The sequence below is a fragment of the Vulpes lagopus genome, chromosome 5 (genome assembly GCF_018345385.1).
Source record: "Vulpes lagopus strain Blue_001 chromosome 5, ASM1834538v1, whole genome shotgun sequence".
Lineage (NCBI taxonomy): Eukaryota > Metazoa > Chordata > Mammalia > Carnivora > Canidae > Vulpes > Vulpes lagopus.
In genome coordinates this window covers 85,218,331-85,233,511 of record NC_054828.1, presented here as the reverse complement: position 1 = coordinate 85,233,511, position 15,181 = coordinate 85,218,331, and the positions used below count along the sequence as shown (strand labels likewise).

At 46.4% G+C, this 15,181-nt stretch overlaps 1 protein-coding gene across 9 annotated transcripts in view; it reads left to right on the top strand.

Moving 5' to 3' along the window:
• Nucleotides 1–1,519: 1,519 nt before the first annotated feature.
• Nucleotides 1,520–15,181, top strand: part of DCTN1 (dynactin subunit 1) — a 31,198-nt gene continuing 17,536 nt past the window's right edge. For 2 of the 9 annotated variants that reach the window (XM_041754331.1, XM_041754328.1), the window contains exon 1: nucleotides 1,771–2,280. In XM_041754331.1, coding sequence (XP_041610265.1) covers nucleotides 2,233–2,280 — 48 coding nt within the window. In that variant the 5' untranslated portion in view covers nucleotides 1,771–2,232. Of the gene's footprint in view, nucleotides 1,720–1,770; nucleotides 2,281–13,972; nucleotides 14,284–15,181 lie in introns of those variants that run through there. The other 7 variants (XM_041754335.1, XM_041754333.1, XM_041754334.1 and 4 more) reach the window with 7 other exon arrangements.

The following is a 15,181-nucleotide window of genomic DNA, read 5'->3' as shown; positions in this document are numbered from 1 at the left end:
ATTTGACCTAGATGTATCCTACCTGTATATACCTGCTCACATATGGAGTGTCATACCTACAAGATGATTCATTGTAGCTTTGGTTGCAGCAAGAAAAGATTGGAAACAAAGTGCCCCACTAGAAGAGGCTGGTTCATAAGTTATGTATATCCAGGCAATATGCAGCTGAAAAAAAAAAAGTAAGGGGTGGCACCTGGGTGGGTCATTTGGTTAAGCATCTAACTTCTGGTTTCTGCTCAGGTCATGATCTCAGGGTTATGGGATTGACCCCAGCATGGAGCCTGCTTGAGATTTCCTCTCTCCCTCTGCCTCCTCCACTTGCCCCATACCCCCATCATGTGCGCTCTCTCTCTCTCTAAGAAAAAAAAAAAAAAGGAATACTTACTGATTTAGAAAGCTATCCAGGATATATTAAGTGAATAAACTAAGATGCAAGTGTATATAGTATGCCTCTTTTTGCATAAGATATAAGACGAGTATTCATATTTGCTTGTATTTGCATAAAAAGTTGAGAGGATAAACAAGAAACTAAAAATAAAGATTAGCTGTAGTGGGCAGAGGGAAGGAGTGGATGGAAACAAAGTTTGAAAGAACGTTTTTTGGTGTATACTTTTTATATTGTTTTGATTTTTGAATTATGCAAATGCATTATCCGTTCAATATATTAGAAATATTTCTAAGATGGAATGGGGGGGAGGGGGCCATTTACACCTCCACCCCCACCTTTACCTCACCATCAATTTTATGGACTTTTCAGGTTGTTTTCAATCTTAGATTAACTGAAATAAACATTACAATGGTTATTATTCAGGCTCTTTATATGGATTCATTTAATTTTCCTAACAACCCAGTAATATAGGTATCATTAACATTCCCATTTTACAAATGAGGAAACAGGGCCGTGGAAGGGTTAAGTAACCCACCGGAGATCCGACACAGCCTGGAAGTCTCAGGTTAGAATTCAAACCCCTCATCTATCAAATCCTGGCTCTCCCAACAACCTTGTACAAGTACCTTTGAACGCTTGCCCTATTATTTCGTTTCTGTTAGAAGTGGGCACATTCTACCAAGTGGGCCAAGGAGTTTGTCTTCTTCATGTTTTCTTTTTCAATGAAAAAAGCCAAAATGCCATTACGTACATTTGTGTTATTTTACACTCCCATCGTAAGGGCATGAGAATGCTTGTATCCCCCTATGTATAGCACCGAGTAGCAGCAAAATCTAAGGTTGTCCTCAAGCTAACATAACGAGATATGGGTTATCACTAATGTAATTCGCAGTTCAGCGCTCAAAGGCTAAATGGGTGACCCCGGACACCCGTTTGCCCAGAGCAGTCCTCCAGTCCCGGGGCGCTGCCTCCCTCGGCCGGCAGGGGGCGCAGGCCTGGAGGCGCCCCTCTCCCGTGGTCCTAATTGGCCTCTCAGGCACAGTGCGCACGCGCGGATTTCGCTCCAGGTGTCCAGCTTTGTGCCTGACCGAGGTCTCCTCGGCTGAAGTCGGAGCGCAGTTTTTAACCCGGGCTGGTCTTCGGGGGGGAGTAGCGTGTTCCCTGGAGCCCGAGCGCCACTGGGCCTCTGGGGCGAGAGGGCGTGGGGCGGGCCTCAAGGGGTCGGGCGGCGCGTCGGGCAGCCCCCGCGGGCGGGGCGCAACCGGCAGGAGCTTGGGCGTCGGTCGCTGGCGGTGGGGCCGGAGCCGGGCGCGGAGCCCCTGACAGGACAGGTACGGAGGCGGCCGCCCGGCCCACCGTGTCCTCCGCCGCCGCCCGCGTGTTCGCTCGGTTCCCGGCGGTGCTGGGCTGGGGCGCGGCGTGGAGCCGGGTGTGCGGGGCGGGGGGGAGGGCGCGGCGGGGGGCGACCGCCGGAGTCTGGGCCTGTCCCGCCCACCTGCGCTCCTCAGCCCGGCGCTCCTCAGCCCGGCGCTCCTCAGCCCGGCGCTCCTCAGCCCGGCCCTGTTCTCCTGGGGGCGGAGTGGTTGCGCCTCCGGATTCCTCCCTCCGCAGCGGCGAGGGGCTGCCTCCTTCCCGGGGAGCGTCTGAGGCACCCTGGACCCATTCCGAGCCACAGGTTTCCTGTGGGCACGTGGCTGAGAAGTTTGTGTCAAACGAAAAACAGACAAGAACCCCTCCCCACCCCACCCCCACCCCCAAATCATAGAGGACTCAAGCGTGGGGGCCTGGATGTAGGTTTGGTGCGTCTGTGACTCCCACCCCCGCGGGCAGCCTTAACTGGCAGAATGACCCTTGAGAAGTCTTACACATTCCTCCGATCCTTAGGACCGCAGGTAAATCACACGGATGAGAACTCCGCTGTTATTAAAGAGGCAGTGATTTAGAGGCTTCCCCTCAGGGATTGCGGCGATGAAAACGGCAAGCCCATATTGACCCCTGACTAGTCCAGTGCGCTTGAGGTCCTGCGAGTCAAACAGCTGTGAGATGGAGCCTCACGTCCTTTGCCTGGTGTACTGCCAAAGCCTGAGCTGCGGGGATGTTGACCTTGATTGCCATAACTTTTTTTTTTCCCCCTTAAGGCATTTCGTGCTCCAATATGTTTAGAGACTTCATGGTTTTCTTTTCTGCAGAACGTTTCAGAGCCTTCATTATGCCAAAGATATTTACCATGAATCTCACACTGAAAGTATGGTGTGCAGAGTTTCCCAGATTTGGATGGGAAATGCTGCTTTTTTTTGGGGGGGGGGGGATGCTGACTCTTTTAACATTTGAAATAGCGTGGGAAATGCAATTTCAGAATGAGAAAACCAAGGTTGGGAAGGGACAGTGTAGGTCCGTGTTTTTCGAATTTTAATGGCGCATACACTTGCTGGTTTTGTTTAAAAACCAGACAAGCAAAAAAAAAAAAAAAAAAAAAAAAACCAGACAAGCAGATTCCAATTGGTTCTGCATTTCTAACAAGCTACTCCTCAGGCCACACTTTGAACAGCAAGGATGTAGATCACTGGATTGAGATTTGGAGACCATGTTCTTCTTCCTGCGCTCTAATACAGACATTGCTGCCTTGAGTGAGCCACTTCCCCTGTCCAGGCCTGTAAAATAGGAGTCTGGACTAGAAGAGCCCTAAGATTCCCCTTATATCTAAAATGCTGCGATTCACGTTCAGTTACCCTTGTGGTAGTTGAAGTCCAACTAAAATGTCCTTTCTAAATAGCCACTTTGGGCTGGAACATTTCTAATAATGGGGAATTTACAACATTTCATCTTGAGACAGCTTAATAAAGAAGTTTTTCAGTTTGCTGAACTACGTCTCTGCAGCTTCCATCCTATCCTGTTGGTCCTGGGTTCTCTTTTACAATCGAACAGTACAGTCCCCCTTCAAAAGGTGACTCTTAAAGTATTAGACGATAGCTGCTCCCACTAAGTGTTCTCTGCTGAATTATCCTTAATTCTTCCATGACGTTTCAAATCCCTCTCAAGTTTAGTCTTTCTGCGTGGAGCGTAGTGGGGCTTTGGCTGGCCTTTGAAGGATGGGTGGGGCTTGCAAAACTAGGGAAAGCATCCTAACCAGCTGACAGTGGTGCAGAGATGACACTGCATATGTCAGAGCCAAGACTGTTTGATTAAAGTAAGAAATGGTATGTCAGCGAAAGATTTCAGGTGAGTGTATGGCAGAAACAATTTTTAGAGTGTGTCATTGTCTTACTGTGGTATATAATGTGGTTGGAAATGGAGAGAGAGGAAGGGAGCCAGATATGCCTCACGTATCAGGAATAGAGAACTTAGGTCAATGATAATAAGAATGCCTTTTATATATGTATAAAATTTTACAGATTGCAGAAGGCATGATCTCATCTAATAATCCTGTGAAGTAGGCAGAGCACCTGTTACCCTGTTTTATAGATGAGGCGCCAAAGAGGGAAAATAGTTTGCCTCACGTCTCAAAGCTGTTACAGGGCCAACTAAAGAGATGACAGTGGTAATTGAGACAAGAAAGATGCGGGAGGCAATACTAAGAATTGGGAGGAGGAGAAGAAGAACTCATTAGGGAGGATTCAGAAGACTTGGGAGAATCGTAATACTGTTGACAACTGCCACTGTAGGTTTTACTCTACCATCTCTGTCATTGCTGGTGGCTGCCTGGAGTTCTGGGTTGGGGGGGATTGTAGTAGAGGATTCCCAGGTTGCCTGGCCTGTCTGTAGCTACTGGTGGTACTGTGGAGACTTGGGTTGTCTGCCTCAAACCAAGGGAAATGAGAACTGAATCCTTAGTGTCCCCTTGAGGAGGTAAGTGCTAAGCAGTTGACTGATTCAAATCTGTCTTAGGGCCCTTGCCATTCTGGAGACTCTGGATTAGTACATTTTTTCTTTTGAAGTTCAGGCTAGTACCAGTAGCATTTGGCTGATGGACAAATTGAGTATCCCCAAGCTCCCACATATTCTCTGAGGGCTTCACTTAAGCAAAGACAAGGCCTTTGTCACCTCCTAAACCCCACTCAAGCCTTTTTCCCAGATCTGCACTTGCCCTAGAGGTCTCTCTATGGTCCTTTTACCATAGAAGCATATGAGATTGAGAATTAGTGTCATTACTGAATTCTGCAGGATGTGGGGCTGCCTATACATTTTTAGTTTCTTAGGCTCCTATTGGGAGAGGAAAGAGCTACATCTCCTGGGATTCGTGTGTGCATGACTGCTAATTTCCTCATAGTGGGGACCTTTAAGGGTGGAGCTGCCCTCAGAAAGTTGTCAGAGCCAGCTTGTATCTCTAGAGCCTGGTGTTGGTGCAGGCTTGTATTTAACATTGAATGTTTTCTGTGTTTGGTGTTTAGGATACTGAAATGAATAAAAATTCTCTTTCCTGAAGGAGTTCATGATGGAATAAGGGAGACATTTTAATAAAAATGTGGTGTCATAATAGAGATATGTCCAAGTGCTGTGTGAAGGCACAGGAGGGAGTGACTAGCTCCACATGGGGACATTGGGAATCTTCAGGAAAGAGGTTAGTTTAGCTGAGTCTTGATAAAGAGAAAAGAGAATGGCTTTGGTGATTTTTGCGACATTATAGAGGCATAAGGGGGACTGTAAGTAGATCCATGTAGCTGGAATATAAGAATTTTGGAATCAAAGGAGAGGTGATTGATGAGACTAATCATAATGAGACTAATCATAATGAGACTAATCATAATGAGGCCAGGTTTTTAATGACCCGTAGTGCTGTGCTAAGAAGATTCCATTTTGGGGGCAGAGAGGTGATGTGATTTTATTTTGGGGCGCTAACTGTGGAAGTAGGCTGAAAGGGGAGAATTTAGATCAGGAAGTATTATCATGTAATAACATAGGCATAAGGATTAGGTCAGTGGGGATAGAAAGGAGATGAAGCCCAGTGAGACCGTAGAGACAGTCAACCTGATGTAATGATTAACTGGTTGTTGAGAACAAGCAAGGGAGTTGTTAAGGATGATTTCATCTTCTGTTTTGGGCTGGTGATGGTGCCAGTAGTAGAGAGGGAATATAGAAAAGGCATATTTTTTGGGGGGGAAGAACCAAGTGTGTTTTGAGTTATATTGAACTTGGCCAAGGGTCTATGGCACTTAGCAGACAGGTAGAAGTGTGGGTCTAAGGTCCCGAAGAGAGTCTGTGCCTGGGCAGTAGGTGTACCTGGGGGCTGGTGCTGTGGGAATGGATGAACCCGGCCATTTATATAGGAGGCTGAAGATGATAGATGAGTCAAGAAGGATTGGTGTGCAAGACATGAGACAATGTTGGGTCAAGAAGATTAGTGTGCAAGGCAAGAGAGAATGTTGCCCGGAACTAGAGGGAAAAAGCTCCAGGAAGAGGATTAGTAGGTTTAGTTGCTGCTACAGGGAAGTCAAGTAGGATGAGCTTGGAAAATGCACCTTGAGACTGGACAGTTAGGAGATTGTGGCCACCAGTGCTCTTTTACTTTTTTAGTGTGAGCAGCAGCTGCTGCTTTTTTGTTTTTTTAAGATTAAAAAAAATTTATTTGAGAGAGAGAGCCCAAGGAATGCACAAGCAGGGAGAGTGACAGAGGGAGAGGGAAAAGCAGACTCCTTGCTGAGCGAGGAGCTCTATGCAGGGGCTTGATCCCAGGACTCTGGGATCATGACCTGATTGAGCCACCCAGGTGCCCCAGTGTGAGCACCTTCTAAGGAGTGGTAGGGACAGAAGCGAGGTTAAGCCAGATTGAGGAGTAGATGGGAAAGGATGATAGAGCAGGTGTACTCACTTTGGGTAGTCTGTTAGGGAAGGAAGGACGAAAAATGGTAGCATCTTGTGGAGGAAGTAGCAGAGACCAGAGACAGTTTTTCCTAGAACAGAAGTCTCGAGCATGGGTTACCTGATAATGTGTAAGAGCTAGTAGAGAGGGTGCAGTTGAAGTCACAAGAGACAAAGATGATTGTTTAATCAGGTCCTCGGAGGGTGGAGGGGTTGGCCCTGAAAAGAAAGGGACATCATTTTCTTTGAAAGAGGAATGACAGAAGAAAGAAAGAATGTAGGAAGAAGGAGGCAGTGATGGTTGCAGATATATCTAAATTTGCAAAGGCATTCTTATTAGGTTCAGTTTTCTTTCTCTGCGACCTTATCTGCTGAGGGGAGGTGGTGCTGGTATGTGTGCAGATGGAAATAGGGACTTAAAGTAGTAAGGAAAGGGACAGAGATCAGACCTGAGATTCTCTTCAAGAGTGTTGAGTACCCTCAGAACTTAAACCTCACACCATAGAGCCCTCCTTCCTCTTTCTCTTGATAATAATGGCTGATGTTTATTGAGTCCTTCATACCAGGCACTCTTCTGAGTGCTTTTCAGGCATTTTCACAACTCTGTTAGAAAGTTATTGTTACTGTCTCTTTTACACAAGAGGTAATGGAAGCGTGGAGGATGACTTAGTAGTGTTTGTGTTTGATGAGTCTCTTACCTCTGCAGAAATGGCATTCCTTCCACTGAGGCATCAGAGGAGGCAGAGATTGAATCTCAGCTCCCAGTTTCTGGACCCTGAGAGGCTGGAGTCCAGGGCTGCTAAGAAGCTGGTCTTACCCAGCCAGTGTGTGGGCATGCTCGTGGCATGGGTGGGCAGGGCAGTGGGCTCATTATGGCTGCTGGCCTTTTACAACTACTTAGGGAACTCTGAAATCCTTGAATGAGACTAGCATCCTGGCAAGAAAGGCAAGTGACTGATAGTGCTCTGTCAGATATTGCAGGCTGAGACTGTGTCACCTGAGACAGAAAGAGAATTATCCCCATTGAACCAGAAAAAGAGAATTTTTTCTGCCAAATATGGAAGTAGGCAGATTTGTAACTTTACATAATAGCATAGATTATCAACACTCACCTTTTGTGTTTTCTCCTTTAGTGTGATGGAATTTGCAGGTAAGGTGCACTTGGGTGAAGGGGGAGAATGGTGAGATAGCATGGATGGAAGAGAAACAGGCTTACCTTTTGCTGCTGCAGCTACTTGAGCATCATTTCTGTGTCCTTCTTCTTGTGGTTGCTATGGATACGCCTTTGCGTGGTGACTTGAGGAAATTGATTTCCATTATGATCAAACGATGACGTGGATTTAAAAAGAGAAAGGACAGAATGCTCTGCTTCTGGGGAGTGGCCGGTGAGCTGCCCAAAAGGCAGAGTCCAAGCACAGCCAAGGTGGCTGTGGCTTTGTTGGCTGCCTTGGCTTTTGCTGAAGTTGTGAAATGGTGCATCTCTCTCTTTAGAGCGCAGGCTCGGGGTTTCCTGTCTGCAGGGTCCTAGTGCCAGAGAATTGCTGGTTGATTCATGGGGAACCAGCAGGAACTTCAAACAGGCTGTCAAGTAGGGGACTCCTGCTAGCACTGGGAAGGTTGCAGTTCTTGAGTATGGGGCTGGGGGCTGCACTCACATGCCTGTTGCCTTCCTGCAGAAGTTCCTTTATTGAGGATAAAGTGAGACGTATTGTGTAGATTTCCTTCCTGGCTCTCCAAGATCTGAGCCTTTGGAGGTGGGCTGGGCCATCAGTGGATTTTTGGGGGGAAGGGGTTGCTTGAGAGGAGGTCGAGTTGCATTCAGATTGAGAGTGGGCTGCAGGATATTATCTGGGGATAATAAGGAGCTGGAAAGGTAAAGAAAGTCCATTTAGGATTTAGGTCCTATCTGTGTGAGATCTAGAAGGCAGATACCAGAGTAGGACTTTGGAGCAATGGGCTGTGTACGTGTCTTCTTTCTGAGTTCCTATGTGTATCTGAAATCTAGCCTTCCACACTTCTAGTTTCACAGCCTCTGTTCCCCACTCCATGAGTAGACAGCTCTTTTTTCCTGATTCCTGAGGGACTTACATCCTCACCTATCCCTTGCTTGCTAGTGCTTTCAGAGATGTACAATTCTGTCATAGTCTAAAGAAAATCTGAGTCTTGCTAATTACTGTTGTGTTTCTTTTATGCTTGTAACCAAACTTCTTTATACCTAATACCTGATACAATTTAGTTGAAGTGTGTGGATCCTGCTCTCAGACTGCCTGGGATTTAAACTAGTTCCTCTATGAGAGAGATGAAGGAAATCAGATAGCTGGGTAAGCCCAGGATCAAGGTTAGGTGAGATGAGGCAAGAGGAGGTCAAGGGCTCAAAGGATGCTGGGGTGCTAGTAAAAGCAATGGTGTAGGCTGGGCACCAAGGAGACTTTTGCTTCTTACTTGTTCTTGTCCCTTCTTCTTTTTTTTTTTTTTTTTTTTTATGGTGAAAAAATTTAGATTTATAGCCAGCTGGACTCAGTTTAGATGATCCCAGTCTGATCAAGGTGTTGACCTTGGCCACATCAATGTCATAGAGCTTCTTCACAGCCTGTTTGATCTGGTGCTTTATAATGGCCTTGACATCCACAATGAACACACAAGTATGTTGTTGTCTTCTGTTTTCTTCATGGCTGACTCAGTAGTCAGGGGGAACTTGATGATGGCATAGTGATCAAGCTTGTTTCTCCTGGGGGTGCTCTTTCAAGAATATTTGGGCTGCCTTTGAAGACGCAGGGTCTTGGGTCGTCGGAATGTAGGTGACATGTAGGTGACGTACGGATCTTCTTTTTTTTGTGGCTGTGCACGCCTTTCAGCACTGCTTTCTTAGCTTTCAAAGCCTCTGCTTTGGCTTCGGCTTTGGGAGGGGCAGGGGCTTCCTTCTTCAACTTCTGGGCCATCTTCATGAAAGGTACTTGTTCCTTCTTAATTCTTAACAATCTACATACTTTCCTGTCATTTTCTGAAATAATCTCCAAGGCCATTGGTTACCTATTTATCAGACAGAGATTTGAGATTTTTCCCTCCTCTCTTCCCATTTTCTTAGATATTTCAACAGTATTTAATACCACTGGGGAGAAAAATGGATTTGAAATCCAGGGCATATCTGTCTTATTTCTGGCTGAGGGAATGTGTAACTCAGAATTGTCCTGTGTCACATGGGATGGGGCCCAGTGGTGCTTTGGATGGATCGCCTGTCTGCACAGCTAGTCAAATGTCCCCTCCTGCTGTCTTCTGATCATGAGACTCAGGAGTGTCATTTAACTTCTGAGACTCAGCTCCATCATCCGTAGGATAGTGATAATATAATCTGTTTTGGCTGCATCACGGGTCCATTTTGGAAGGAGAGAGTGAAATATATGTGTTAGTGTACACAGTTAAATTTGCTCCAGAGAAGTCCCTAAGAACAAGACTTGTTTTCTCCTAACATGTTCAGTTTGCCTTCCCCTTTCCTCCCAATTCTCTTAATGTTTTCAGTCATCGTTCTTCCATTACTCATGCTTGAAAGCTCCTGAGTTCATTCATTTATTCATGCATTCATTCATCCATCCATTTATTTGTGCAACATCTAAGTTCCTACTGTGTGTCAGTCATCATTGGTGTATCTTCTCAATGATGACAAAAATGATTTCTACATTTTGTTGAGCATATCTTCGGTGCCGGGCACTGTGTTAAATGCTTTCTTCAATCTTAATTTAATCCTCACAACATTCTTGTGAGGTAGGTATTATCTCCCCATTTTTTTCAGATGAGGCGGCTGGACTCAGAAAGTTAAGTACCTTGAGCAGAGTCATACAGGTGAGGAAATAGGAGAACCAAAGCTGTATCCAGGTCCGTCTCTGGAGCCCATGCAGACCCTCTCCCTCTTTCCCCATGTGTGCTCTGTTCTATGGCCTTGTCAGGGCATTCTTGTACACATTCTCTGAATTAGTTCCTGTCCTTTCCTGCTTCCTTCCCTGGTTCAGATCCTCCTCACCCCTTGATCTTTATGCAGCAGCCTCCTTGCTGTTTTCCTGTCTTTACTAACTTGCTCCTGTCTCCACTCTAATCTGCTCTGCCATCAGTTTGATCCTTCTAAGATAGTTTTTGTTCTACCAGTCTCCTGCTTAGGAGGAGACACCCTTGTTGTTACTAGGTTATGTAGGTGGACTTATCTCTCTCTAACTGAATGTTAAATTCCCTGACTATCCATACTTATTTTCCAGTACATCTCAATATTGATGTGCTTATTTACTCAATAAATATTTGACTCCGTGGGATCCCTGGGTGGCGCAGGGGTTTAGTGCCTGCCTTTGGCCCAGGGCGCGATCCTGGAGACCCGGGATCGAATCCCACGTTGGGTCCCGGTGCATGGAGCCTGCTTCTCCCTCTGCCTATGTCTCTGCCTCTCTCTCTCTCTCTGTGTGTAACTATCATAAATAAATAAAAATTAAAAAAGAAAATTTGACTCCGTGAGCTAGGGATGATGGGATCACAAAGAGGAAAAGTTATGGGCTATGCTTTTTTTTTTTTAATTAATTTTTATTGGTGTTCAATTTACCAACATACAGAAAAACACCCAGTGCTCATCCCGTCAAGTGTCCACCTCAGTTGGGCTATGCTTTAAAAAGCTTATAAAGTTTAATAGAAGAACTCATCTAGAATTCCTTACTTCAGCCAAATAAGTCATCTTTAATATTCTCTAGTCATGCAAAATTATTCTGTCTCTACTCATAGTGTGTTCACAACTTAACACTGTAGGCCTTTCCGCATATGCAAAGAAACAGCCCATAATTCAAGGCATAGTCAGGTATCCCTTTTCTTTTTATTTATTTTTTATTTTTGTAAAACCCCCCCTTTAAAAGATTTTATTTATTTATTTGACAGAGAGAGAGAGAGAGAGAGAACAGCATGGGGAATGGCAGAGGGAGAGAGAGTTTGAGAAGCAGGCTCCCACTGAGCAGGAAGCCCGGCTCCTGGGACTATGACCAGAGCTGAAGGCAGACACTTAACTGAGCCACCCAGGTGCTCCTTAACCCCTTTTCTTTTTAGTTCACCTTTTTTTTTTTTGTAGTCCCCCCCCCCCCCTTTTTAAGATTATTTATTCATGAGAGACATGGAGGCAGAGACATAGGGAGACAGAGGGAGAAGCAGGCTCCTTGTGAGGAGCCTGATTTGGGACTGGATACCTGGACCCTGGGATCACACCCTGAGCCAAAGCAGATGCTCAACCACTGAGCTACCTAGGTGCCCCTCTGTAGTTCCTTATAACACTTGTTTAGATATTTTATTTTTAGACATATGTCATCTCTTAATCATGTCAACTAATTTTTTTGCACTTCTATAGCTTCTGTATTTTTTTGCAAAGCACTTTTATATGCTTTATCTTATTCTAGCCTAGTAACATTAATGGAGGGATAGCAGATGGTAGTCCCATTTTATAGGAGAACAGCCTCCAAGAATTTAGGTGAATATATAAAACTGTATGACTGGGGAGTTGTGAAGTGGTTCTTAGATATGAATACTCCTGAATCCCTGAAGACAGTGTGGTTTAGAGGAGGAGCACAGCTTGGGAAGAAGCCTAGGGATATGTGTGGTCAACAGTGAGGCTAGTGGAAAGTGCAGAGAGTTTCTGGCCAGGCTTTGGTTCCAGTTTTGGCTCCACTTCTCACCTTCCGTGTAACTTTAGGGAAGTTACTCAGTTCTCTAAGCCTCAGTTTCCTTGTCAGCACTGTCCCTGAGCTGACTCTCTATGAGGTTATTTTGATATCCAAATATGAGGGTAACAGCATTGTTATTAGCTGACTTTTGTTGAGTACTTACTAAATACCAGGCAATGTCTTAAATGTTTTACATGAATTATCTTGGCTAATCCTTACAACACCTCTCTGTTCTTTGTTCCCAAATGACAGATAAGGAAATTGAAGCACAGAGATGTTAAGTAACTGGACCAAGTTTACGTAGTTCCCAGGTGGTGAAGTCAGGAATTGAACATAAACAGCCTGAGTCTAGAAACGGCACGCTTAACCATGGTACTATAAAATTATGTTTTTCAAGGTGCTCTGTAGACTGTAAAGTGCTTTGAACATGCAGAGTCCAGGCTGCAAGGAGCTGCATGGCCCTGCCTACCTGGGTAAATGTGAAAAGGGAAGGGAGAGGGTAGACATGGAGATTCTCGCAGGGGACCAGATAAATGGTTCCCTAGGGGCTCTGGCCAGGATTGAATATGTGGAGAGATGTTTTGGGGCCAGTTATCTGGCTGTTGGCCATCATTGTACTGTTGAGCTATCTGGTCTGCCTTAGAAGGGTGGAATGGAGGAAGATTTTGTTTGGCTGATAAGTCCAGTGAAGATAAGACTGGTATTCCCAAATCCACACTGCACCTAGTAGAGCTATATGGGTCAGACCCCAGGCCAACTTTGTGGAGTACTTAGGGCCAGGGTGCCTGGTGTGTTGGCTCCTAGCCCCTGTTAAACTGGTAAATGAATGCTGTGGCATCATGACATAGCCCTCTGGAGACCTCTCACTAGAGTGTTTAATCTTATTTATTTATTTTTAGATTTTATTTACTTATTCATGAGAGACACAGAGAGAGGGGCAGAGACACAGGCAGAGGGAGAATAGGCTCCATGCAGGGAGCCCAATGTGGGACTCGTTCTTGGGTCTCCAGGATCACTCCCTGGGCCGAAGGCAGACACTCAACCGCTGAGCCACCTAGGTGTCCCTTAAGTATTTTTTTTTTATCTTTTTTTAAAAGATTTTATTTATTCATGAGAGAGAGAGAGGGGCACAGGCACAGGCAGAGGGAGAAGCAGGCTCCATGCAGGGAGCCCAATGTGGGACTCGATCCGGGAGGTCTCCAGGATCAGGCCCTGGGCTGAAGGCGGCGCTAAACCGCTGAGCTACCTGGGCTGCCCAGTCCCTTAAGTATTTTTTTTTTTTTCCCTTAAGTATTTTTAATTATAAAATTAATATGTGGTTAAAGAAATTTGGTGAAATACAGAAAATAAACCATCTCGGGTTTTTTTTTTTTTTTTTTTTTTTTTTTTCTGTGGAGGAGATGCCTAGGAAGCAGAGTGTAAGGGGCAGGTGGTTGAGGTGGACTGGGCCTTGTACTATATGGGGCCTTTGGGCCTCCCTGCTCTTGGTCATCCAGTTGAACCTGATAGCCTTGGGGTTTGAGCCTGGCTCTTTTAACAACCAGAAGGGAGAAAGGAAGCATCTGGCAACCTTTGCCATTGTGGGGGGAAGGGAGGTACTTGACTTGTTTTGCTCTATGAAGTTACTTCCATTCCTGCCCTTGCTTTGCTGTATGGTGGGTAGGGCTTGGCTGCTCTGGCCCAGTGTGAAATTGAAATCCAGACTCTATATGGGTTTGGGCCCTGAGTCTAGTGTTTAGGAAGATGAGGGAGAAAGAAGAGCCCCCAGAAAGGGGGAGTAAGAGACCCTTATTTTGGCTGCTTGGAGGCTGATAGGTAACTGATCTTTTTGAAGTGTCATTTGATGCTTGTGGTCCTGCTGAGGCACATTGTCTGGGGGAAATGTTAGGGGAAGCAGCAGTGATGCTGAGGGGTACAGACTAGGAGGATCAGTCAGGGCTGTGCTCCCAGCCCTCAATAGTAACAGTTTACTCTAGAGGTGACTGCTGAGGGTCTGTGCTATAGGCTGAGCCCCTGAGTACCCCCCTGCCTTGCTGGTCTGGCCCAGGTGAAGCAGGGGGGCACTAGGACCCAGAGGCTAACACGGTTCCTGACAAGTCTAGAGCAGCACTAGCGCAGAGTGAGACTCATCAGCTGGCAAGCAGGATTCGGTGTCTCTGGGTTCAGGAATCATCGGGCAGCAGAGAGGACTTGCTCCTCAGCCCCCATCTCTGCCCCCATCCCTACCCCGGTAGGCCACCGAGTGAGGTCCATGGACTGGGGAGGGCCGCTCCTGACGGCTTCTGTGTCTGCCCATGAGGGCCTGGAGCCCTGACCCTCCTGCCTAGGTTTCTGCCTTTTCTCTCTGTCTTTGCCGCTGGGGGAGGGGGTAGAGGCCGGGTGAGCAACATGGCCCAGAGCAAGAGGCATATGTACAGCCGGGTAAGTGGTCCTTATCTGGGATGGCCCTGGGAGGGCTGCTGGAGAAGGCCTGGGTGCTTGTGGACACTGCTGTGGGGGCTGGGGAGACAGGCTGGAGCTAGGCTGGGGCCACTTGCAGCAGGGAGTAATGGTGTTAGGCTGGACAGGCTCTCCCTCCTAGAGTTGGGCCCTCAGTAGGGACTGGGAAGGCCTGACCTTTGACTCTGATTGGACCTCTGGCTAGAGGATCCTGAGGGGATTGGACTATGTTGGGGACTCTCAATGGGGTTAGTGGGTTGGAATGGCCTTACAGTGACGCCTTTCTTTAGAGCTGCTTTGTTGTTTGTTACTTGCTTTCTCTCTCGTGGTTGAGATGGAATCTGTACCCACTATTGTGTCCACCTGGTTCAGAGAGGCTTATTAGGGTTGGGAGGTTGAGGGAATCACTTAAGTTTGAGGCTAGCCCTGGTATCACTGTCAGTTCTTTTTATCATCAGACCCATGAGAGCAACCCTGCTGTCCCAGGTACAATTTGGGGTCCTGGAGCCCCTGGGAGCTATATCTTTATCTTCCTAGATGAGCTTTTTGGGGAACGGATTCTGGGAGTGACAGGCTGGCAGGGCTCATTTCTGAAGCCAAGTGGGAGCATCAGAGGGAGCTCTGTGGAATCTTTCAAACCAGGGAGTCACTTTCTTATGCCTCATTCATCTGTTTGCTGCAAATCCCTTGGTTCATGTTGCTGCTATTGCTAAAAATGGCTTAGGTGTGATTTTCTTCTAAACCATGGCCCTCTTTGGAAACCTAATTTCATGTTGTGTCCTGTCATCACGGGTGTGTCAGAAGCTGAGAAGTTCCGAAGGACAATGTTTAGTCTGTTCGTTTGCCTTGTCCATCCATGGGGTGATAAGCCATCCATTTG